General features: G+C 47.9%; 1 protein-coding gene across 1 annotated transcript; it reads left to right on the plus strand.

Moving 5' to 3' along the window:
* The first annotated feature begins 10000 nt into the window (after positions 1–10000).
* HIF1AN (hypoxia inducible factor 1 subunit alpha inhibitor) lies at positions 10001–23613 on the plus strand. Its single transcript, XM_074959891.1, has 8 exons — positions 10001–10227; positions 13733–13983; positions 15546–15694; positions 17699–17844; positions 18696–18802; positions 19266–19329; positions 19746–19856; positions 21234–23613. Exons 1-8 carry the CDS (start codon positions 10045–10047, stop codon positions 21276–21278), a joined length of 1056 nt encoding a protein of 351 aa, XP_074815992.1. The 5' UTR covers positions 10001–10044; the 3' UTR covers positions 21279–23613.
* The last annotated feature ends 1478 nt before the right edge of the window (positions 23614–25091 follow it).

Consider the following 25091-nt stretch of genomic DNA (forward strand, 5'->3'; position numbering starts at 1 on the left):
GTACCGCGCCCTCCTGTGCTCTTCTAACCGCCCTGGTGTCTGGCTGCGCGTAACCAGCAGCCAGGCGATTTGCCTCAACCTCCCACCCCGCCATAAATGTCTCCCCCTTACTCTCACAGATATTGTGGAGCACACAGCAAGCAGTAATAACAGTGGGAATATTGGTTTCGCTGAGGTCTAAGCGAGTCAGTAAACTGCGCCAGCGCGCCTTTAAACGTCCAAATGCACATTCTACCACCATTCTGCACTTGCTCAGCCTGTAGTTGAACAGCTCCTGACTACTGTCCAGGCTGCCTGTGTACGGCTTCATGAGCCATGGCATTAAAGGGTAGGCTGGGTCCCCAAGGATACATATAGGCATTTCAACGTCCCCAACAGTTATTTTCTGGTCTGGGAATAAAGTCCCTTCTTGAAGCTTTTGAAACAGACCAGAGTTCCTGAAGATGCGAGCGTCATGTACCTTTCCCGGCCATCCCACGTTGATGTTGGTGAAACGTCCCTTGTGATCCACCAGAGCTTGCAGCACTATTGAAAAGTACCCCTTGCGGTTTATGTACTCGGCGGCTTGGTGCTCTGGTGCCAAGATAGGGATGGGGTTCCGTCTATGGCCCCACCACAGTTAGGGAATCCCATTGCAGCAAAGCCATCCACTATGACCTGCACATTTCCCAGGGTCACTACCCTTGATATCAGCAGATCTTTGATTGCGTGGGCTACTTGCATCACAGCAGCCCCCACAGTAGATTTGCCCACTCCAAATTGATTCCCAACTGACCGGTAGCTGTCTGGCGTTGCAAGCTTCCACAGGGCTATTGCCACTCGCTTCTCAACTGTGAGGGCTGCTCTCATCTTGGTATTCATGCGCTTCAGGGCAGGGGAAAGCAAGTCACAAAGTTCCATGAAAGTGCCCTTACGCATGCGAAAGTTTCGCAGCCACTGGGAATCGTCCCAGACCTGCAACACTATGCGGTCCCACCAGTCTGTGCTTGTTTCCCGAGCCCAGAATCGGCGTTCCACAGCATGAACCTGCCCCATTAGCACCATGATGCATGCATTGGCAGGGCCCATGCTTTCAGAGAAATCTGTGTCCATGTCCTGATCACTCACGTGACCGCGCTGACGTCGCCTCCTCGCCCGGTAGCGCTTTGCCAGGTTCTGGTGCTGCATATACTGCTGGATAATGCGTGTGGTGTTTAATGTGCTCCTAATTGCCAAAGTGAGCTGAGCGGACTCCATGCTTGCCTTGGTATGGCGTCCACATAGAAAAAAGGCGCGGAATGATTGTCTGCCGTTGCTCTGACGGAGGGAGGGGCGACTGACGACACGGCTTACAGGGTTGGCTTCAGGGGGCTAAAATCCACAAAGGGGGTGGCTTTACATCAAGGAGTAGTTCAGGCAGGACTTCACGGAGGGTTCCAATAAGAAATGGTGCACCTAAGTTATTGTTCTTATTGGAACAAGGAGGTTAGCCTGGCCTCTGATTGATACATGGCTAGATCTACCTCGCTGCACCTTCTCTGTGAGTGACTGCAGTGTGACCTAGAGGAATGAGTCCCCTAGACAGGGGAGAAGGCAAATGAGTACAAAACAAATCTGGTCTATTTCTTGTTTTGATCCACTCCATCTATCTTTTACATCTTTGGCTGGCAGCAGACGGTGCAGAAGGACTGCAAGCCATCCACATCTCATGGCTGCTCGGCAGAAGATGGTACAGTACGACTGCTAGCCATCCTCATCTCTTGCCTGCCTGGCAGAAGATGGTACAGTACGATTGCTAGCCATCCTCATCTCTTGCCTGCCCGGCAGAAGATGGTACAATACGACTGCTAGCAATCCGTATTGCCTGCCTGCTCACCATTAGACGGTTCAATACGACTGACTGCAGGACTAAAGAGAATGACCTGGTCAAGTCACCAAAAATTTAGTCCCTGCGCCCATGTCTGCCCAGGCGCTCCTGATCCACCTCACACAGGCGACCAGGAGTACCTTGGACATGACGAGGACGGCTACCAGTCGTATTGTACCGTCTGCTGCCACAAGGCAATGGGTTGCTGCTACTGTGTAGCAATGCCGTACCGCGTCTGCCAGCACCCAGGAGACATACGGTGACGGTTACCTGAGCGGGCTCCATGCTTGCGGTGGTATGGCGTCCGCACAGGTAACTCAGGAAAAAAGGTGCGAAACGATTGTCTGCCCTTGCTTTCACGGAGGGAGGGAGGGAAGGGGGGACTGACGATATGTACCCAGAACCACCCGCGACAATGTTTCAGCCCCATCAGGCATTGGGATCTCAACCCAGAATTCCAATGGGCAGCGGAGACTGCGGGAACTGTGGGATAGCTACCCACAGTGCAACGCTCTGGAAGTCGACTCTAGCCTCGGTACTGTGGAAGCACTCCGCCGAGTTAATGCACTTAATGCACTTCTGTGGGGACACACACACTCGAATATATAAAACCGATTTCTAAAAAACCGACTTCTATAAATTCGACCTTATTCCGTAGTGTAGACATACCCTTAGAAATCCAGTCCAGAGAAATAAGCAGTAAATGAAGACAAAATGGAGATCTCTCAGGGGTCCTTTGACATCCTTTGCCGTGTGCATGGAATTTTACTGTCCCAAACAAAGCCCACAGCCCAGATGCATGGAAAATTACTGGCCCAAGATGGAATTCAGGGTCACATGATCATATCACATGCCCTTACATGCTTTGATGACCCACAGGACTAGCTGTTATCCATATTCTTTCTGAGGCCATCCACAGGAAAGGCTTACTGGGCAGGATGAACTTCTTCTATGGCCCATTGTGAGCTGAGTGTCCTTAATGGGCCATCAACACATAGCTGTCTGACCCTAATGTAAATTCTGGGGGCTGGGGAGGGTTGTTACAACATATGCATAACATACCAGTACATGGCCAATATTCATAACTTCAGAAACAAAGACGATACATGTTTATAAACAGGATAATCACAGTTAGCTACTCATAATTTTTCCATTGATGCCTGACATGATATACTTTGTACAAGATATGTTGCAATTGTATAACAGTGGTGATATCAATGATATAAATGATCATATTCAATCATACAGCATCACACCTGGTCAGGAGTGAGAGAGAGAGATTCAGGTCACTACCCAAGAGAGGCGATGGCTTGGCAGCCAGAAGCCTAAGGGTAGGTGCCTTTGCTGAACTATAGAGGAAACTGTGACAGGGACTACTTACGTGATTAAAGTTAAGCATATGCATCAGGACTGTCAAATGATTAAAAAAATTAATTGTGATTAATCATACTGTTAATAATAGAATACAATTTATTTAAATATTTGTTGATGTTTTCTACATTTTCAAATATATTGATTTCAATTACAATACAGAATACAAAGTGTACAGTGCTCACTTTATATTTATTTTTGATTACAAATATTTGCACTGTAAAAAAACAAATAGTATTTTTCAATTCACTTAATACAAGTACTGTAGTGTAATCTCTTTATTATGAAAGTTGAATTTCTGAATGTAGAATTATGTACAAAAATAACTGCATTAAAAATAAAGCAATGTAAAATTTTAGATCCTGCAAGTCCACTCAGTCCTACTTCTTGTTCAGCCAATCGCTCACACAAACAAGTTTGTTTACATTTGTAGGAGATAATGCTGCCCACTTCTTGTGTACAATGTCACCTGAAAGTGAGAACAGGCGTTCTCATGGCACTGTTGTAGCAGACATCACAAGATATTTATGTGCCAGATGCGCTAAAGATTCATATGTCCCTTCATGCTTCAACCACCATTCGAGGGGACATGCGTCCATGCTGATGATGGGTTCTGCTCGATAACAATCCAAAGCAGTGCAGACCGATGCATGTTCATTTTCATTATCTGAGTAAGATGCCACCAGCAGAAAGTTAATTTTCTCTTTTGGTGGTTCGGGTTCTGTAGTTACAGCATTGGAGTGTTGCTCTTTTAGGACTTCTGAAAGCATGCTCCACACCTTGTCCCTTTCCAATTTTGGAAGGCACTTCCAATTCTTAAACCTTGGGTTGAGTGCTGTAGCTATCTTTAGAAATCTCACATTGGTACCTTCTTTGCGTTTTGTCAAATCTGCAGTGAAAGTGTTCTTAAAGTGAACAACATGTGCTGGGTCATCATCTGAGACTGCTGTAACTTGAAATATATGGCAGAATTCAGGTAAAACAGAGCAAGGGACATACAATTCTCCTCCAAGGAGTTTAGTTACAAATTTAATTAATGCATTCTTTTTTTAACAAGCGTCATCAGCATGGAATCATGTCCTCTGGAATGGTGGCCGAAGCATGAAGGGGCATATGAATGTTTAGCACAGGGGTCGGCAACCTATGGCACACGTGCCAAAGACAGCACGCAAGCCGATTTTTAATGGCACACTGTGGCCTGCTGGGTCCCAGCCGCGCCCCACTCAGCCCGCTGCGAACCCAGGCCAGGACCTCGGCAGGCAGTAGCGTGCCATTAAGAATCCTGCCTGCCCTGGCCTGCTGTTCTCCACCCCCCCACGGGGGCAGGGTGAAGAAGCTTGTGCAAGCTCCCTCCTCCCCTGCCTCTTCTCCCAGTGTGCTGGGTTCCTGCCCCTCCTCCTCTCCCTCCCTGCTGCCGATCAGCTGATGGCCCTAGCTAGGGAGGGGGAGAAGCAGAGCCGCTACTGGGAGGAGGCGGAGAAGAGGTGGGGACGGGGCCTTGGGGAAGGGGGGTGGAATCAGGGCATATCCCCTCCACCCCCACGACCCCAGCCCTCTGCCCTGACCCCTGCACCCCCCGACATACTCCCAGCCCTCTGCCCTGACCCCTGCACCCCCCTCACACACCCCCAGCCCTCTGCCCTGACCCCTGCACCCCCACACACACTCCCAGCCCTCTGCCCTGACCTCTGCATCCCCCTCACACACAAACACCCAGCCCTCTGCCCTGACTCCTGCACCCTCCTCACACACACGCAGCCCCCTGCCCTGACTCCTGCACCCCCCACACCCCATGCCTTGACTCTTGCACCCCCCACATTCCCACCCCCAGCCTGAGAACCAAACGGGAGCTCCTGCAAACCCCCCTCCCCCCGCAAATTACCACCTGAACCCCTCGCACCAAATGGGAGCTGCCCAGGTAAGTACTCCACACCCAAACCTCCTGCCCCAACCCTGAGCCCCCTTCCTCATTCTAGCTCCTGGCCAGACCCTGCACCCTAACCCCCAGCCTGCTCCTTCACCCCCAGCCCTGTGCTCAGTGCACTCCCACCCTCAGCTCAGTGCAGAGAGAGAGGAAGAGAATGGGCTAGAACTAGGGAGAAGATAGGTACCCACTCTATGTGGGCAGGGCCGGGATCCCAGACCGGCAGCGGGCTGAGAGGGGCCGGCAGCTGGGACTCTGGCTGGCGGGAGCCAGCGGATGGAATCCCAGACCAGCAGCGGGCTGAGCCGCTCAGCCCACTGCCAGTCTGGGGTCCCAGCTGCCGGCCCCACTCAGCCCACTCCTGGTCTGGGGTTCTGGCTTTTGGCCCCTTACCAGCTGGGGTCCTGGCTGCAGGACCCGCTCAGCCTGCTGCCAGCCTAGGTGAACGGAACCCCAGACTGGCAGCGGGCTGAGCGGGCCAGCGGCGTAAGATCAGCATTTTAATTTAATTTTAAATGAAGCTTCTTAAACATTTTGAAAACCTTGTTTACTTTACATACGACAATAGTTTAGTTATATAATATATAGACTTATAGAGAGAGACCTTCTAAAAAACATTAAAATGTATTACTGGCATGCAAAACCTTAAATTAAAGTGAATAAATGAAGACTCGGCACACCACTTCTGAAAGGTTGCTGACCCCTGGCTTAGCATATCTGGCACGTAAATACCTTGCAATGCTGGCTACAAAAGTGCTACACAAATGCCTGCTTTCACTTTCTGGTGATGTAAATAAGAAGAGGGCAGTATAAATGTAAACAAATGTATTTGTTTTTTTACAAACCTGTAAATGTAAACAAACTTATTTGTCTTAGAACTTGTCTATACGGGCATTTTACAGCGCTGCAACTTTCTCGCTCAGGGGTATGAAAAAACACACCCCGAGTGCTGCAAATTTCAGTGCTGTAAAGTGCCAGTGTAGACAGAGCACCGCCCCTTACGGAGGGGGGTTTTTTAGAGCACTGGGAGAGCTCTCTCCCAGCACTATGCCACGACTTCACAAGCCATGTTAAAGTGACATGCAACATTTTAATCCAGTGAAACCTGTGCGTGGAGCCATCCTATCCAGCCCAAAGAAACCTCAGCCCTAGGCCCTAGTTCTGCTGTTGACCCCTATTCAGTAAACCACTCAAGTATGTGTTTAATTTGACTTCGGTGGTATTGACGCATGCACTCTGTAGAACATGGACAGAGTTATGTCCTTGAAGGTTTTGCACCCACTTCCTGAAGGTATTCCCACCCAATTCCCACAGAAATCAATAGGAGTTTAATACTCGCTGGAAGGTGACTTTGAAAGAGACAGGGGAGACTTTGCTTCGCTCTGGACTCATGCCCACAATGCTATGTGACGACTGGAGAAACGTATCGGCTGCCACTAGATGTGGTGCGAGGAAAGCTAGGAGCTGGGAGTCCTGGTGTCACAGGTGAAGAATACAAATCACATTATCATCATTACAAGAGCTAGAACCATGCTGGAGAGGACCCTGAAGGATGCCATCAGCTGCCAATATGTGGAAAACCTGAAACGGAAGCCAGACCAGGGAAGGCGTTCGAGGTGACATGCAAGGGGGATGCCAGCAACCACTTCCTCCCCGGGGGCAGCTTCACCCGATTTGCCGACTGGAGGTTCATCCCCAAGGCCCAGCTCAACTGCATCCCACTGAACGGAGCCGTCCGCTACGGGAATCGGGACAAGTGATGCAGGAAGTGTGGCTACGTCAACGAGACACTACCCCATGTCCTGTGTAGCTGCAAGCCCCACTCAAGAGGTTGGCAGCTGCGACACAATGCCATCCAAGATCACTTGGCCAGAGCCGTCCTGCCCCCCGTGGGGAAGGTTGCTGTAAACTCCACCATCTCCGGAACTGACAGCCAACTGTGACTGGACTGTTAGAGAGCTTATTCCTTCACTCTCCCACTTCCCTGGTCCTTCTCGCACGAACAGAGAGCAACAATACCCGAAGTCCGAAGGTGCAAACAATTCGATGTTTATTGGGGTGAACTTCCAGCAAGCTTAAATACAAGTTCCTTTTTCCTTATTTTCGAATCCCAACTTACTTCCTGTTTGCCCCTAATTTATATAGTAATATTCTTAGCTATACCTTAACCAATCATTCTACTGAAATTTAACTAACCAATCCTAACATATTGTAACATGATTAGCTAACCAATTATATCCCACCACCTTAATTAGATTACACCCAGCAAAATTAATTATACAGCAGACAGAAACAATCACAGAACCAGACAGAGATTATACAGACAAACAATAGCAAAGTTGGAACTCTAATGACAAAACAATACAGAAGTGAGGATTTCACATCCCAGCTATTGATAAGTGAGTTCTTGCCAGACAGGATGCTATCAAACTAAGTTTCCTTTTACATTTTCTAGGCACTTCCCTTTCTCTGGAGGTGATAGGAATTATCAGGACAGGATTGTATTCAGGACAGGATTGTATTCCTAACAGCCCAATAGCACCTTCTTTCAATGTGACTAGTTTGGAATGTGAGGATGTGACTGTTCGCTTCCTGGCTTATGGCTGCCTCTGCTGCTTAGCCAAAGGCCTTAGCCTAAGAACAGGGCCTCAAACAGTCACAGTAAGAGAGGGCCCTTACACCAGCAGACAGTGATTTTGATTCTTTCTTTTATACCTCTAGAACTAGCCAAGTGATAAGAATACCCCTAAATTCTTAAAGTACAGGCTTTTGCAGACAGGCCTGAATATCTATATCCTAACATGGACATCGTCATCACCAACGAGGACTGGAAGAAGATCATCATGGTGGACGTCACAGTGTCCTTCGAGAACAGGACCCCGGCCTTCCATGATGCCCAAGCTTGAAAGGTAGAGAAATATGCCCCTCTGGCCGAAACCTTGAGAGCTAAGGGTTACCAGTCCAGACACACTCACTGATCGTTGGAGCCGTAGGCACATGGGACCCCAGGAACAAGTGACTACTGAGAGAATGTGGAATCGGTCAATGCTACGCTCGGCTGATGCGGCAACTTATGGTGTCGGACAGCATCAGGTGGTCGAGGGACACCTACATAGAACACATCACTGGACATCGGCAATACTAGGAGGGATGAGCTGGAGTGCTGATGAGAAGCACAGTCTGGAAAGTAACAAATACTTTCCTCATGGATTGTATTTTCTAAATGGACAACCAACCCAGTGGCAGATTTAGAGTTAGTGGGGCCCTGTGTCCAGCTTCATTTTTGCCCCCCCCCCCGGTCCTCCTCCCAGGACCCAGCCAAAAAAAAGAACATTCTCTTATCTCCCCTCCACCCCATTTTTCATTATTTTTTTCTTCATCCTCCTCCTATATGATAAGTAATAGGAAGTAAATGAAAATAAAGTGAGGTACCTTGATTGGGGCAGGGGCTTGGGGTGAAGGAGGGGGTGTGGACTCTGGGAGGGTGTTTGGGTGCTGGGTGCAAGCTCTGGGCTGGGACGGGGTTGGGAGGGGCTAAGGACTCTGGAAGTTTGGGTGCAGGGTGTGGGCTATGGGCTAGGGCAGGAGGTTGGGGTGTGGGAGGGGTCAGGGGGCGGCACTTACCTTGGGGGGCATGGCTCCCAAAGCGACCGGCACACCCCTCTGGTAGTGGCTCCTAGGTGGGGGAGGGCAGGGGATCTCTGCACGCCACTGCCTGCAAGCACCGCCCCAGCAGCTCCTATTGACTGCAGTTCCCAGCCAGTGGGAGCTGCGGAGTCAGGGCGGTGGCAACACACGGAGAGACACACACACAGAGACCCCTGGGGGCTGCAGGGACATGCCGGCCACTTCCAGGAGCGGCGCAGAGGGAGGGAGGCAAAGCGAGCTGGGAGCCGCCTTAGCCCTGCTGCTGGCATGTCTCTGCACACTGCTTGTGAGGACGGGGACAGCGGGTCTCCTGCTGCGCCGCCGGCTGGGACGCGGGGGCAGGTTGTCAGATGAGATTTGTCTGCATTTTGGGGGCCCCACTGTCATTGGGGGCCCAGTGCCACTGCGCTGTTTGTTTCATGGTAAATCTGCCTCTGAACCAACCTAATTCTCAACTACTGAGCAGACAATCTCCACGCATTGATATATTTTGCTTTCCACAACCAAATTTCCGTACATCTTTTCATGAGTGATGTACCGGAGTATTCAGATGCTGATATCTAAACTGTATTGTTAATCTATTCACCTAAATTTGGGTTATTGCTGATTATATACTCTAGGTATCATGAAAGTGGCAAAGAGTCCTGTGGCACCTTATAGACTAACAGACGTATTGGAGCATAAGTTTTCGTGGGTGAATATCCACTTCTTGCATCTGAAGAAGTGGGTATTCACCCACGAAAGCTTATGCTCCAATACGTCTGTTAGTCTATAAGGAGCCACAGGACTCTTTGCCGCTTTCTCAGATCCAGACTAACATGGCTACCCCTCTGATTCTAGGTATCATATGACTTTTAAAAATTAACTTTGTATTTGTGGATAATCTAAGCACCATAACCAGATGTACAGACACTCTTTTCCCAACCTGTGTATTATATATATTTTTTAACATTAGCTTTAATAAAATTTTAAAATATCCTTGGGGATCTGGGCCTTCCTCAACTGGGGCCTTACATTATTGAATACAATCCTGAGGTTCCCAGTCCTCTCCCTGCTACTATGTCATTTTGTACCGCTGGGGGCGCTGTAGCCTCTCCCCAGGGCAATTCTCCCACCCGTGCTGCTGGGGGCGCCGCTCCCACTTCGGAGCCCCCCGGGCTTCTCCTCGGTATGGCTTTCCTTCTGTTTCCGGCGTCACTATGGAGGTGAAGTCGGGTATTTCCGGTTCCGGGTTCCATTCCCGGTATAGGCGGCGATGGCGGCGGCCTCCTCCTCCTCGTCCGCGGAGGCGGGGGGCTCCGGGGCCCGGGAGGAGGCCGAGGAGACGGCGGGGCCCGGCTGGAGCGAGTCGCAGTTCCGCCATTATACCTTCCGGACGCAGCCCATCCCCCGGCTCAGCCACAGCGACCCCCGCGCCGAGGAGCTGATCGAGAACGAGGTGCCCGGGCCGTGGGGGCTGACGCCTGCGTGACAAGGGGCGTGAGGTGGGGAGCGCTGGGTGTGGGGAGGGCTCTGCGGGGCGAGAGGGGCCGCGGGGCTGCTGAGCCTCTGTCCCACCAGCCGGGGGCATCCCTCCCAGGGTGAGGCTGTGTCGAGCGAGGCAGCTCTGGCGGGTGCTGGGCTTACGTAAACGTGGACAGGCAGGGACACACCCAGCTGAGTTACATGAATGCTCCTCCCAGACGCTCATGAACCAACAACACTGAGGCTCCAGCCAGTTCCCCCCAGCCTCGGACCTCAGAGCTGTGAGGTCCTGCCCCGGTCAGAAGCCTGCCCGGTGTAAGGTTCATTACTCACTTGGCCCCTCCCTCGACTGGAGGAGACACACACTAGCCTTTGTAAACTGAGCAGAGACTTACCAAGTACTTCAACCAAAACACACTGTTTTAGGTAAAAGATGACAGATTTATTAACTACAGAAAGATAATTTTAAGTTATTATAAATAGCTAGCATAGAGATCAAAGTTGGTTACCTAAGAAGTGAAATAAAATAAATTTGCAGTCTAAGTTATATAAGCTAAACAGGATTTGAATCAAGCAGTGTCTCGCCCTGACAGACAGTATAGTTCCTCAGTACGCAGCCTGGGACTCTCCGCCAGCCAGAGGTGCTGACTTTGTGATTTGCCCAGGGCGGGGCGGGTGTGCTCAACTCCCGCTATGCCCCAGGCCCTGCCCCCACTCCACCCTTTCTCCCAAGCTCCCACCCACACCCTGCCTCTTCCTGCCCTTTCCCTATCCCTATCCTGCCTCTTCTCACCCCATTCCACCCCCTACCCCAAGCACACCCCGCTCCTGCTTCTCCTTCCCCTCCTGCACGCTGCTGAACAGCTGATTGTGGTGGGCAGGAGGTGCTGCTCCATGGGGCTGCCAGTGGGTGCTGAGCTCCCCCTATTTTTTTCCTGTGGGTGCTCTGGGGCTGGAGCACCTCCGGAGTTGGCGCTTATGCCTCCAGCCCAGGACCACCCTCCCCAGTTCAAAGTCTTTGTCCTCTAGATGTTTCTTCCAGGTGTTGAGTTGTGGGGGGAGTTAGGCTAAATGACGATGTCACTTCCACTCTTTTATACTGTCTTCAAGTTTGCTGGAAAGATCTTTTGCTATGATGTGGGTCGAGCAGTCACCATTGTATGTGTGGTTTCTCTGAGATGGTTGTTGGGAAAGTGGATTCTCTTCAATGGGCCATCAATACTTCTGGATACAACATTGTTGTATCTAAAAAGCTGGTTGTGGGTCTTCCCAACCTCACAACATATTTCAGTAACACACACATAGCAAAACTTCATAACCTCACATACAATGATAGTACGTACAATCCAACAGAATATTAATGTTCAACAGATCAAGCCTTTCAAAATGATACCTCACAAGGCATACTTTGAACAGAACATATCATAATTATATGACAGTGCTGAATATGGGGGTTAAGGGTGCTGCTTTGAGGTACAGAGTGTGATGGGGTCGGGGGGTCACTAGGTGTGGGGGGGCAGGGCACTTGGTAGTGCTGGGGGTGTGTGGGGACAAGGCCCGGGGGTGTCATGGGTGGGAGGCTGGGGCTGATAGCGGGGGCTGATGTGTGTCTGTCAAGGAGTGTGTTTGTGTGGGGGAGATCATGTGCACTTGGGGTTCCTGGTGAGCAGGTGTGAGCACCTGCTGACTCACTCTGGATGGTGTTAGCAGCCCAGGGATCTATGTACTGTGGGTAAAGGGCTCATGGAGGAAGTCTCCAAAGGCTGAGAGCACCTAGCAAGAGCGGGATTTCTGAAGGCAGTATATGTGATAGAACTAAGAGTAAAGGAGAGAAGATGAGAGAGGAAATGTAGGTTAGGTATGGGGAAAGCTTTCTGAAGGAGAGAGAATTGGGCTGTGGAATCACCTCCCAAGAGAAGCCACTTGAGTCATTGCCATGTACAAGATCATACACTGTAAACAGTGCTTTAATTTCTTGTGTTGTGAGGAACAACATTAATATTGAAAGTAATTAAATTATCATTTCTCACATTGGCTGTTTCCCTTTTTTCTCAATTTGGGCATTGAAAAATTAATGTTTGTTTTCCCCTTTTGTTCAGAGTTAGCCTTTCTGTCAGTTGCTGAACTGTTTCAGTTGCGAAAGCTTCAGGGAAAGTTAGATCTTTGTTCTGGAATGTAAATCATGAAAACTTTATTTTGGAAAGTAATGTTTTTACAGACTTGGACTTTGATGCCAAATTTGGGTGTTGTCACCAATTTGAAGACAGTACCATAGGGACCAATCCTATACTCGTTGCCATGGTTCAAAGTAGATGCGATTTAGTAAGGCTTCCCCATCTTTAATGTCTGTGAAATGAGTGAGGTACTTGTGGTTTCATGGAAGCAAATCCATAAGAAGGGAAGTGGGCATGCAAGTTTCAGGACTCATCTACACTTCCGCTTATGTTAATATAACTTACGTTGCTCAGGGTGTGAAAAAGCCACCTCCCCGGAGCGACATACATTATACCGATCTAAGCGCCGGTGTGGACAGCGCTATGTTGATGAAGATGTTCTCCTGCCGACACAGCTATTGGCCTCTTGCGGAGTTGGCATTATGCTGACGGAAGAGCGTCTTCACCAGACACGCCACAGCAGTGCAGCTGTGCCGATATAGTGCTTCTAGTGTAGATTAGCCTTTAGAAACATAGGGGTGGTTCTTAGGAAGTTTGGGGAGTATGTGTGGAAAGAAGTATGGAAAAGGCTGGGGTGTTTTCAAGTAACTGTTTATGGTATAGGGGAGATGGATGGAATTTCCTTCTAGGGAGGATTCTGACTACATCTGTGCCCATCTAGGAAATGGGATAATCTCTGCTATCCCTTTGCCTGTACCTCAGCTTGACCTTTCTGTTGGAGGAGGATGAGACAGACTGGTTCCTTTCAGATTTCAGCACTGCTCCTTAACTTACCAAAGGGGCTTCTAAGGATCAATACAAATATTTCTACCTACTTTCCTGGAACAGAACACTCTTCTTCAGCATCATTCCTAGATTCACCCGTCCAGGAATCAAACCCGAGACCACTATAAGGCGGTGTGGAGTATTCATATCCTATCCTATACTCTATGTATTATGGGGGTGTATTATCCTTCGCACTAGCTGCTGTCCAAGTCAGGATATTGGACTAGAAAGACCATGTGGTATAACCAAATAAAGTAATTTCTGTATCCTTCCCTGACATGCTTCTATGACTGGTTTATAGAGTTGATTAGTGGCATCTGGCACTCCTTTGTGAGCGTGTCACGAGAAAGTGGTGACTAGTTCCTAATTTTTCTTGTATTTTTGGGACTTTCTTCCTCCTCCTTCCCAGACCCTGTTGCTTGATTTTCCTCCTCCCGCTTCCTGCTGCTTCAGAAGGGAAACTGTATGGTTATGATGAGTTACGTATCTCCCACTTTCTCCAGAAATCCTTGAACCAATGTGCTTTCTTTTGCTATCTAGGAGCCAGTGGTCCTGACAGATACAAACTTGGTGTATCCTGCCCTGAAGTGGGACCTGGACTACCTCCAGGAGAACATTGGCAATGGGGACTTCTCAGTGTATAACGCCAGCACATACAAGTTTTTGTACTATGATGAGAAGAAAATGACCAATTTCAAGAACTTCAAGCCGAAGTCGAACAGGGAAGAGATGAAGTTTAGTGAGTTTGTGGAGAGACTCCAGGAAATACAGCAGCAAGGGAGTGGTGAGAGGTAGGTGATACTTGGAAAGCTCTCCAGTTGCACAGGTTTAACTGGTGATCGATTGAGATTTAGGCACTGTAAATGATTTGAGAGAGCATTTGGACCCGCTTTTTTTCATCTTCACTATGATTTCTCCTCCTCAGATTCAGTGTTGGAGGAGGGTGGTGTTCTCAGGTGTCCTGGGTTTGGTCATCCACTTGTTAAGTATTTCAAAGATGTCTGTCTACATTTATCACAGAATTTTTCAGTGTTTTCCTGATTGGACTTTCACGTTCTTTGGCAGGAATACAGTGCTCGTGAAAGATGCTTTGCTTGGCAGCGCTGAAGGCTAAAGGCCATGATCCCTAGAAAAGTCACCCACTGGCAATCCAACTTTTCCTATGCTGCCCCACCAGTGTATGCTAGCTCTGACTCGGCAGATGAGAATGGTGTCGAGTCTCTTATTGTATATTGCATGGCCTCTCTTCTGAGACTGCTAGCAATGGTGCAAATTAGTGGCAGTTGTGCTGGCAATATTTATGTGGATGCTTATCCACTAGCAACTAGACTTATCCCAGCAACTGCTTTCAACAGGCCACCAAGCAGTTACTGGATGGTACCAACTTCTGGATGCTATTAACCTTGGCCGAGTTTGAACCAGCTATATACCACCCAGTGGCTCTGTATACCATTACCAGTTTTCAGAGCCATTCAGTTCCCCCTCAGGTTTTGCCCTTTTAGATGATATGGCAGAACCTATCACAGACCATACACAGCTTTGCTGGTGAATATGGGCATAGGGCGTCTAATGCATGTACCGCTGAGATTGCAGTGACTGAGGCACTGATAGTTTGGTCTCCTACAACTAAAGGCACCTTGGTGTATGACCAGCTGAGATCTGAGGTTGATGTGCTATATTCCCTCACAGACATTCTGCCCACAGGAACTCTTAATCAGAGAGGCCCCTCTGGTGGTTAGTGACTGAAAGTAAGTGGAAGAGTTAATTTGGGGGATATTGATTAACTTTGCTTGACTGTACAGTCGCTTGCTTGATAATGGATTGGGATTTAAGCTTCCCTCCTGCTGCACTTGCTGGTTAGTGTTTCTTCTAGCCATTCCTCTGAGATTTCAGAATTCGTTTTGGATTGCTCCAAAGCCCCACTCATCCCAAAATCTTTACTCAACCGATTACTGTTTGATCTAAATTAGATTTAATTTCCTCCTATGGTGGGAAATTCTGCAGGCGAAGTTTGATCCCTCGGATTTTTGGAACTTTTCCTTTCCACAGACACCTACATTTCTTATAGTTTTCCTTGCCACTGTTGTTGGTGACAGAGTAGAATTTCTAAAAACTAGATCTCCCTCTTTTGCAGAGAGCTGAGTGGGACATGTAATTCTCCAGGCAGTTCCTGAGGTTAACTTGTGATATTGGTCTCCTCTTAACATGTTTCACATACATGAAATCTACCTGTCTCTGTTAGTGTGGAGTGTGTGTGTGAAGACCGGGAAAGACATCTCTCTAAGGGTGGATGAGAAGATGCCTGTGTATACATATGTATGCTTAACACTCATTTTTCCCTTGGGAAATACAGGTTGTATCTGCAGCAGACTCTGAATGACACGGTTGGAAGGAAGATTGTGGTGGATTTCTTGGGCTTTAACTGGAACTGGATTAACAAGCAGCAAGGGAAGCGTGGCTGGGGGCAACTGACTTCCAACTTGCTGCTTATTGGCATGGAAGGTAAGCAACCAGTGTTGATTCTGAAGGGCATGAGGGAGACTTGGCTAATTCTGGTGTATTTCAACTCTGGGGGTCGCTTTCAGCTGAACTTACCACTTGTTTGCAGAGTGTCTCTGAAGCAGCACAGATAGCTTTAAGGGGGGACTCCTTGTGCACACAATTTTTAATTTATGTTGCATGGAGAGAGGGTCAGGAGAGTACCCTTCTGCTTGTGGTTGCTGGAAGATAAATTTCTACGTATCTAATTACTCCCTGAAGTGTCAACTCTGATACAGACAAGAGTTGTGCAGTGTGTTTTGAACTAATAGTTGACATAGCCACCCCTGGCATATATCAGTGGGAGATGAACTGATCCCTGTGTCTTACTTGAGCACTTCAGGCTTTTTGGATTTGATGCTCAGTACAGTATCCTCTAACTTATTTTTATGTATTCGAATTAACTGCAAGCAGGGACCAGCAGTAGAACTGAGAAGATCAGAGTTTAAGATCTTGCAAGCTAAGCAGGATTAGATCTGTTCAATATTTGCATGGGAGACCACCAAGGAAAGCCCAGATATTGCAGGAGGAGATGCTGGTAGCTTACTAAGAGACGTTCTTTCCTGAATCAGTACTGAAGCAGTGCCCCAGGATAGTGTTAATGGGCAGTGTATTGCAGGGAGGAGCTGTCTCTTGAATGAGACTTAAATCTGATATTGCAAAATTATATCGGGCACTGGGGAACTTGGAAATAGATAACTCCTAAAATATAGCATAAAGTGGAACCTCTAATTAATTTAGACTGATATGTAGACTCAGGTACTGGAAAATGTATACACTACTTCATTTCCTTTATACAGAGCATTTTAGTAGGAGGTTGATATTTCTTTACCTTGACATTTTGAGGATGAACTTTAAAAGTTCTGAGGCATGCTGGATGCAACGTAATCCAGTTGTCCATCATACTTGTATCTCCTGGGGTACAATCTTAAAATCCTCAGAAATTGCTGGCTTGTTCAAGTTCTGGCTACACTAATCCCTATGCATTGAAGTGTAAGCTATTCATCCATGTGCAGAGCAGCCTTTTGTGTGTGTTTCTGTAACCTTTCAAAAACACTGCATTGGCACTTTTCAAAGGGTCGTATCTTGGTCAGATGAATTCCAATTCTCATCAGGGCAGTCAGTCACCGAGGGTTCAGACTGGGTCAGTTTGCTGTGGTGAAATGGGACATGTTTCTGGAGGTTGCAATCTTGTGGTTCAGAATCTACAGTTCCAGTTAATTTCTTTTAAGTGTCTAGCCATTGTGGTCACTAAGATACCTTCAAAATGCAAAGAAAATGTAAACCAACGCAGTGAGGTCTGAATTTACAGAAGCAATAGCTCAGAGTGGTGTCCAGGGTTTGGTTTAAGGGCTAATTGACTCAAGTCTAACCAAAAGAATCAGTCTTGCTGACTATCTCACTGCTGGTCAAAGTATCAGAGAAAGGGGAGGGACAGTCATGTTATAAAGACCTACCCTGAAGGAACTGTCATTTGGCATCTCATGGGAGTGGAAAGAAATTTGTGAGCAAAGCATGCAAATGTACTACGTAGGGCCCTTTTTAGAGAGGGCCATTTCTGTGCCATATTTTCATCTTCCTTTCTCCAGACATCAAGGTTCTTAAGTTATTGGGTCTTCTTAAAACAAGTTCTTTCCCACTCTTGTACTCAAACAGCTGAACAGGTTTTCTTAAAACTTTCCATAAATGTTACCCTCCACCTTCAGGCTGAGACCAAATTGGGAAAAGTGAGAGTTGGGAGTAACTGAGAATGGGGGTTAAAATGGAAACTGTTCTGTAACTTTAACTCTAGCAGTTGCTAGCCCTGCTGTAATGCCCGGTTTGTAAAGTGCTTTAGGATCCTTTGCTCTGTTTAGTTCTATAGACATGTATGGCAGTTCGTTGTTGCCCCAGTGAGGCCTATAACCTGTTCCTTTGCCCAAGCCTTTAAAGAATATGTGAGAGTTATCAGTCTCTTTCTTTGTCCAGGGAATGTGACACCAGCTCACTATGATGAGCAACAGAACTTCTTCGCTCAGATTAAGGGCTACAAGCGGTGTATCCTGTTCCCTCCAGATCAGTTTGAATGCCTCTACCCTTACCCTGTGCACCATCCATGTGACAGGCAGAGCCAGGTGAGAATAAGATCTATAGTGAACTGGATCTATTCCCTACTATGCACCAAAAAAGAGTGTGCATAAAAATCACTAAATCCATGGACGATATGCCAGTATCAGTACAGTGTACCAGTGCCTATTCTGGTGCTGAGCCTTTAGAGCATGTCCACTAGTTGTTACCTTTGGTACTGATATGTGGTGCTGGAAAATGGGACTCTATTGTGCATCAGAGTTATGAATTAGACTTCTTTAGTGTCACTGTGAGGCAGTATATTTTAGTGCTTGGAGCCGACAGAGCTCTAGCCCTGAGTAGGGCACGTCAGTCTCAGTGCCTCAGTTTTCCCATCTTCTGTCTAGCACACTGGTGTTATGAAGCTGAATGTTGGCAGTTCCTTGAGATGCTGTAGAAATGCCAAGTGTTGTTCACTGTGCTTTGGGTGTTTGAGTGGTGCATTTGTCAGCCACAGAACATAACTCTTCTGGAATGGTACCAGTATTCTTATTTTGTTTGCTTTGGTCCAAAGACGTTTTTCTTTTAGTCATAAGCATTTCCTACTGATGGGAAATAACAGGGACATTGCTTCTTCTCTCGTACCTTTCCCTCCTCTCCTCTTAAGTGTTTAACAAGACACCTATTCCAAGAGAGCTACTTGATGCAGATCTGCCTTGGGCTGTGCTGCAGGAGTTGGAAGTGTGTGTGGAACTATAGACCGCACCTGGGACTGGTACGCTGTATAGGAATGTAACTGCTGCACAGGACAGACCTGCAGGGAGAACCTGCAGTAGAGGCTGCTGTCTGAGCAGAGTGCACTCCTGAATTTCCTCCCTCTGGCTGATCAGTGCTGCATCCTTGTCTCTTGATCTGCTAGGTGGACTTTGACAATCCTGACTATGAGAAGTTTCCCAATTTCCAGAACGTGGTTGGCTATGAGACAGTGGTAGGCCCGGGTGATGTGCTCTACATCCCTATGTACTGGTAAGGAGGATCCAATGAGCTGGGAGAAGGAGGGGAGGGAGTGTGGCCAGCAGGTGCAGAGATTTAGACAGAAAGGGTGGTCTTTTGATTAAAGCATTGCACTGCGATTCAGAAGATCTCAGCTCCTATTTCTGGCCAAGCTACAGATTTGTAGTGAGATCTTGGACAAGTGTTAACCACTCCATGCTTCAGTTTCCCATCTGTGAAATGGGAATAGTAATATCTGCTACCTCTGAATGTTGAGGATAAATCTGTTAACATGCATGAGGCATTCGCATACTACAGTGAGATGTGCTCTAGCAATACACATTTAACTAACTAAGGGGAGTTGTTCAAGTAATTGTGCTGGTGACTGAGTGACATGCCAAGGTGCCTCTCCTGCACTCTGGCTTGCATCCAACACTTTATGTCTGTGTAGCTCATTCTTTTGATAGTAGCTCTCCCGTTTTGTGTTTCCATGTAGGTGGCATCACATTGAGTCTCTGCTGAATGGCGGAACCACCATCACTGTGAACTTCTGGTACAAGGTAAGCACATGTCCATCTGCACTCCTGTGGTAGCCCATTATTCAGTAGGATTCCCACTGTCCCTGTGGCATCCCACCGTGAAGACAGGATGGCAAGCATGGAGAACTTTACTGCCTGAATCATAGAAATTTACGGCTGGAGGGGACCTCAAGGGGTTATGTAGTCCACCCCCCTGTGCTGAGGCAGGATTAAGTGTGCCTAGATTGGACCATCCCTGGCATGTATTCTTCTAACCCATTCTTAATCTTGTCTATAAGGACTTGTCACTAGCAAGGTTTCTTCCTCTGGAGGCATGGGGGTATTGCAGTTGAATAGCCAGGGTGCTTGGGTGTGAGTGGCATTGTTTGCTAAGATTGGGGTAAGGTTGAGGCATTTCAGGAAGGACACAATGAGGTGTTCTTTCTCTTTACTTTCAGGGTGCTCCCACCCCAAAGAGAATTGAGTATCCCTTAAAGGCGCATCAGAAAGTGGCGATAATGAGGAACATTGAGAAGATGCTGGGAGAGGCCCTGGGAAACCCACAAGAGGTAAAGTAAAAGTTGGAGATGCTGCCACCCCCACTGAAATGTCCAAGTGTGGACTGCAGAACTCTGGATCCCAGCAAACCACCTGAGGCTGCCTGTGATATTAATGGGGATGGGTGACACCGCACTAGTGGCAGTTCTTCGTCCTCTACCCTAATAGTCCTTGGACACAAAAGGCTGAGATCCTCAAATTACAGTGCTTGGGCTGATGAGTACAACCGGTGACGTAGTGCAAAAACTGGGAAATAGTCTCCACTGCCCATAGCTTGCGCTGTTTGGTTGTGGATGCTGGCAGAAAAGGATGCTGGTCAGAGGCACTAGTGACAACATTAAGGTATGATATTTCAGGAGCAGGGAGGGTGATAAATAAATGCTCCATAATCAGTTTTTCAGTGGGATACACAATTTTATTTTTTAGCTCTGCTGGGTTGAGAGAGATTTGACCTCAAAACTGACTCATTTTGAATACCACCTTGCTTTTTTCCCCCCACTTGAGTTCCAATATGATTTTTACCAGCTGGCATCTCATGATGCAGTGGATTAAACTGGGAATCAGAATCTGGTTTTGAAGGGCTGTTACCTCTTTGGTGGAGGTTGAAATACTGGGTGTGGAATACAAATGTTTTCATGGCCAGTAAACCCTTCCAAGCACTGGTCCTAGACCATTTATTAGTGCAAGAACACTTAAATCTCTGTGTAATGTCAACAAATGTTCTTTATCCAATTTACATGCTATCTGGATGATCGAAATAAAAATGCCTTTCATTACTAATGCATGATGAGAGATTCCTTCCCTGGCTATTCACAGGGAATGCTGAGGGATAGGAGCAGCCTTGACTGCAGGCCAAACCTTAGGATTGAGGGACAAATATTGTCTTCCCTTTCTATAATGCTTGTGATTTTAAGTGACCCCAGAGTACCTTACTGGTGATACAGAGGAAATGCTCCTTCTCCACTCCAAAATAAAGCATCCCCTGTTCAGTGTGGCATAAGATTAGAACAGGAAGTGAAGAAAACTGTATCCAGTTGAAACTGTGGGTGGGATTTTGTGTAGGAAAGTTGTCACTGCTGGCCAGGACACTGTGGTTAACTCTGGTGGAAGATGCTACGGGATCTTTAATAACCATAAGCGATCACGACTCATTTGACATCTCCTCTGAATCTTATCAGGAGATTGGTTCACTGCTAACCGGGCAGAATAACCAGCTCCACTTCTTCCCAATCTGTGTTCCTCCTAGATCCCCTTCTCTGGACTGGCCTGGCCCAGCTTAGCTTGTGGGAGTTGATGAGATAACAGCTTGAGGTAGTCAGGCTGCAGGCTGTGCCGCCCTTGTTACTGTGCGCTTGCCATGGCTAATAATCTGTTTTTGCCTTGAACAGGTGGGTCCCCTGTTGAACATGATGATTAAGGGTCGGTATGACTAGTCCCTGGCCACCTGGGTGACTGACGGTGGAGCTGCTTCATTCACGAGTAATGGAAGATACTGAGCGCTAGTATTGCACGCAGCACTTAAGACTACTGGGCTGCTGGCCCATCTCTGTCCCACTCCACAACAATTAAGGGGACTACTGGAACTGCAAAACCATTAGCCCACCTCCTTCCCCCTTCCCTCACTGTCATCCAACTGAATCTCCCAAGAAAGAACCTGCACTTAGTGAGCAAGAATTCAGCTTCCAATAAGTGTGTTTCCCCTGTCTGCCGAGACGAGGAATGTGGCGTCTGGCACTCGAATGCTTTCCTTCTTTGGGTTTTAATTTAAAGTGTTGAAAGAACAGTTTGGAAGGGAGCCAGGAGTGGTCTTGTTTCCACAAGCCCAGTGGCTGGGTTTCTGTGATGGTGCTGGCAGTGGACACAGTACCCCTGAAATCTGGGACAGTCAGCCTGGATAGCAGAAAGCCTTAGGTTCCATGATCCTGTTGTGTTAGAGGTCTTGTCCTTGCTGGGTCCTGGCACCGTCGGACAGCAGGAATGAGCATGTGATGACTTGTTTGAGGAGAAACTGGAAAGATGGTTTGGAACCCCCCCCACCACCCCCCTCCCAAAAGATGCAGTGCTCAGGGTATTGGGAGCTTGGTACCTAGCAGGGTGATCAAGTTGAATCCATACAGTATGTGTGCACACAACGCCACCCTTTGAGTCCTGCCTCTGTCAGATGGGTCACAGGAAACCACCTCTCTCCCATTCACAGCAGAGCTCTTTGAGGAGTGAAGGTCTCCTGCTTTCCTCTAAAGCTGCAGCATGGTTAAAGTGGATGTAACGTGGTGAGGGAGACAGAGATTACGAGGGCACTCGCCAAGTCTCCCACGATGAAACCATGTCAAAATTGATCTCCTGGGGCCCTGAGACTGATGAATACCCAGTTAAAATCAGCTTCCCTTTTCTCCACCAGGGGGTGCCGGCTTCCTGGACAAAACACAGAAAGTGCCCTTTACTAATTAACTCTGTGTGTTGTGAGGCTGTTGTGTTGCTCCCTTCCTTGTATGGTCACGTGGGGAGGTGGGGAAACTTTCATACCTGTGTTCGTTTTGTTTGAATCCTTTGTGTTCTCATACTTGGCACAACAGTTTTCAAAATGAGAAGAGAGGCTACAGGAGCAGCAGAACTTCCTTTTAGAGTCCTGGCAATCGCCCTGAAAAACGAGCATGCCTTCCTAGTCCTTCCCCTGCAGAGCCTTCCAAACTCACATGGAGCCTTGCCTTGCCTTGCCCTGCTCTGCTGTTCCTGGGTGGGAAACTTGCATACTGAACACGGTTGTAATTGATCATCAAGATTAGAAAAGCTGGCTTGGATGCCATCAAATTCACCCCGCTGACCAGTGAAGGGTGTTCTCTTCACTATGTTTCCTAGTGCTTTGTCTCCTTGACTGTTTAGGGCTGATTGTGACATTTGGGTTTCTGTGAAGTGTGTAGCCCAGGGAGGAGATGTTGTTGGGGAAACAGAATGATATCCATAGCATGCCATGTCCCATCTTGTGCTGGGACGACTCTTGCACCGTTTACTGTGAACTTCTCTTATGCAGGAATAGAAGAAAGACTCAGCAAAACTGAGTTGTTGGACAGCATCTGGATGGAACTTCGGTGTCTAACTGTTGACCATCACTATTTGTGGCTCTGATACCAAGAGAGGTGCTACGGGACAGAGCAGGAGTCTTGTTACCAAACACCTCTGTGTCCCTGACTTAGCAGTATGTAATCAAGGTCAAAGAGAGCAGCAGGAGACAAACTTCCTCTCCAGAGCACCGTCTAGATCAGAATGAAGGTCACTCAGCTGGATGCGTGTCAACGTTCAGCCTTGGGGGAGGGAGGAAGGACCCTCTTCTGCCTCTGCCTGAAAGTGAAGCGTTCCCAAGAGTTGTTGGTGTGTGCAGTCTCTCTCCCCTTGGTGGGAAGACACTCAGCTGGAATCTCACCTGCGTGCCACTGTTGGGAGCACAGCAGCCTCAGCCAGTGTTCTGAGCAGCTCCTTGGGCACCACCAGCTCCTGAAGCCCAGGCTGAGAGTCCCAAGGGGCTCATGAAGGATGGTATATCTGGAACTTTGGGATCCTTTCTTCTTTATTTGCCAAAGGTCTAACTTTGAAGTGTCAGAACAGTTTTTGCTCCACTTGACTGGCATGAAAGCTCAGTTTACAATGCACTGATGGACTCTCTCTTTCCCCCCCTCCCCCCTTTTCACCCTGTGTTTTCAGTGCCCCTGCCCTGGTCTTGGGAAGCTATGTATGTGTGTGTGAGAAACACATGGTACCTTCTGAAATGTAGTTCTTAAATACAACCAATGTTGAACAACAGAAGTGTGTGGCTTTTATTCTGTATGAGTGCTGCTCCCTAAAGGAGAACAGGAAGGCATCTAATCGGGACTCCTGTGGGAAGTGACATGGAGCTTAGAACTCAGAACTCTTTCACTTCATGTTTGTTTGAATGAATTCAGTGCAGGTGAAAAGTGCCTGATTGACAGCCCTAGCCTCTGACATCCTTTTATCCTCAGAGCCAGTGTAGCAGGAGTAATAGCAGTGCAAGCTGTGAACACTGCCCCTCCAAGCAGCCTTCCCTTGATCTGAAGGAACCATGCCTCTAAGAGTGAGAAGGGAGTCTAGTATATGGCTGATCCAATCCTTTACCTTTGAGAGCACTGTCGAGTGTAAACTAGTCCTCTTTGATTTATGGCCTTCAATATGGACTCTTTTCCTTTGGCAACAAGCATGAGAACTTTTCCCAGAGACCACCCCGTCTGTCAGGTAGTCATGACTGTCAGTCAGCACCAGCATGTGCTGGAGATGCAGGCGCAGCGTAGAGATGAAAAGCCACATATTCCATTATCAGTCCCCTGAGCCATCTCATCCCCATTGTGCATTCAGCCAATTCCTCACTTTATTTGGTAAGCAGCAGATCTGCACCTGTAGGTCCAGGTTAGTATTTGTGGGAGCTTGCCTGTACGTACTTCAGGTGTGCATCAATGCCTATGGGTATTGCCTCATGTCTGTTACACTTCCAGGAAATGAGTACATACAGGCCTGGTAGCTCATTATGAACTGTCGTGTGTATTCAGCCATCTGCGAAACCTCAGTGGGTGGGAATTGATTTAGGTAACTACTGTGCAGGTGTAGTAAGCTGAGGAAGGGCTGGGTGGGCAAGATCAGGCTTCTTCATGAAGGTGTTTTGGGAACTTCCCTAACCCAATGTTCTGATTGGATTTTTGTGTTTAACCTGTAAAACAAAACTGCAGAATGGGGGTGGTGAGTGTGTGATTGCTCTTAGGTCTCTTGGTATCTCTGTTTGAGAGGAAATGGCAAGTATGAAGTGGTGGGAGTGGAGGGGGGTGGTGGAGAGCTGGGCAGCTGGGTGGACAGAGGTACTGGCAGTGGGTTACTTGGTCTGAGGAGCTCTAGCACGGTGCAGTCGGATTATGGGTATGTGTGAGAGTGCCTGGCTTGACCCTTTCCTAGTGCCTGTCCTAACCCTGCCTAGTGTCTGTGCTGTGAGCATGCCTTTTGAGTAACTTACTTTGGTGACAGGCCACAGTTCAGAAATGTCCACTCCACTTTTGGTGGCTGCTTGCATCCACTGAACACAAAGCACCTTACAAACAAGCCTCACAACAGAATCGGGAGGGATGAATTCGCCCATTTTTTCCAGATGGGGAAACTGAGGCACAAAAGTGAAGTGAGTCATGCAGTGAGTGTGTTAGAGCTCTTGAGAAAAACACCCCTGATCTGACTCCTGTGTGTTTAATTTACATCCT

Source organism: Natator depressus, chromosome 7 (assembly GCF_965152275.1).
Source record: "Natator depressus isolate rNatDep1 chromosome 7, rNatDep2.hap1, whole genome shotgun sequence".
NCBI lineage: Eukaryota > Metazoa > Chordata > Testudines > Cheloniidae > Natator > Natator depressus.

Coding starts and splice junctions, on each gene's coding strand:
- HIF1AN (XM_074959891.1), top strand. CDS start 10,045: ATGGCGGCGGCCTCCTCCTCCTCGTCCGCGGAGGCGGGGGGCTCCGGG. Junction 10,228..13,732: donor AGGAGCTGATCGAGAACGAG/GTGCCCGGGCCG, acceptor TTTGCTATCTAG/GAGCCAGTGGTCCTGACAGA. Junction 18,803..19,265: donor CTCTACATCCCTATGTACTG/GTAAGGAGGATC, acceptor GTTTCCATGTAG/GTGGCATCACATTGAGTCTC.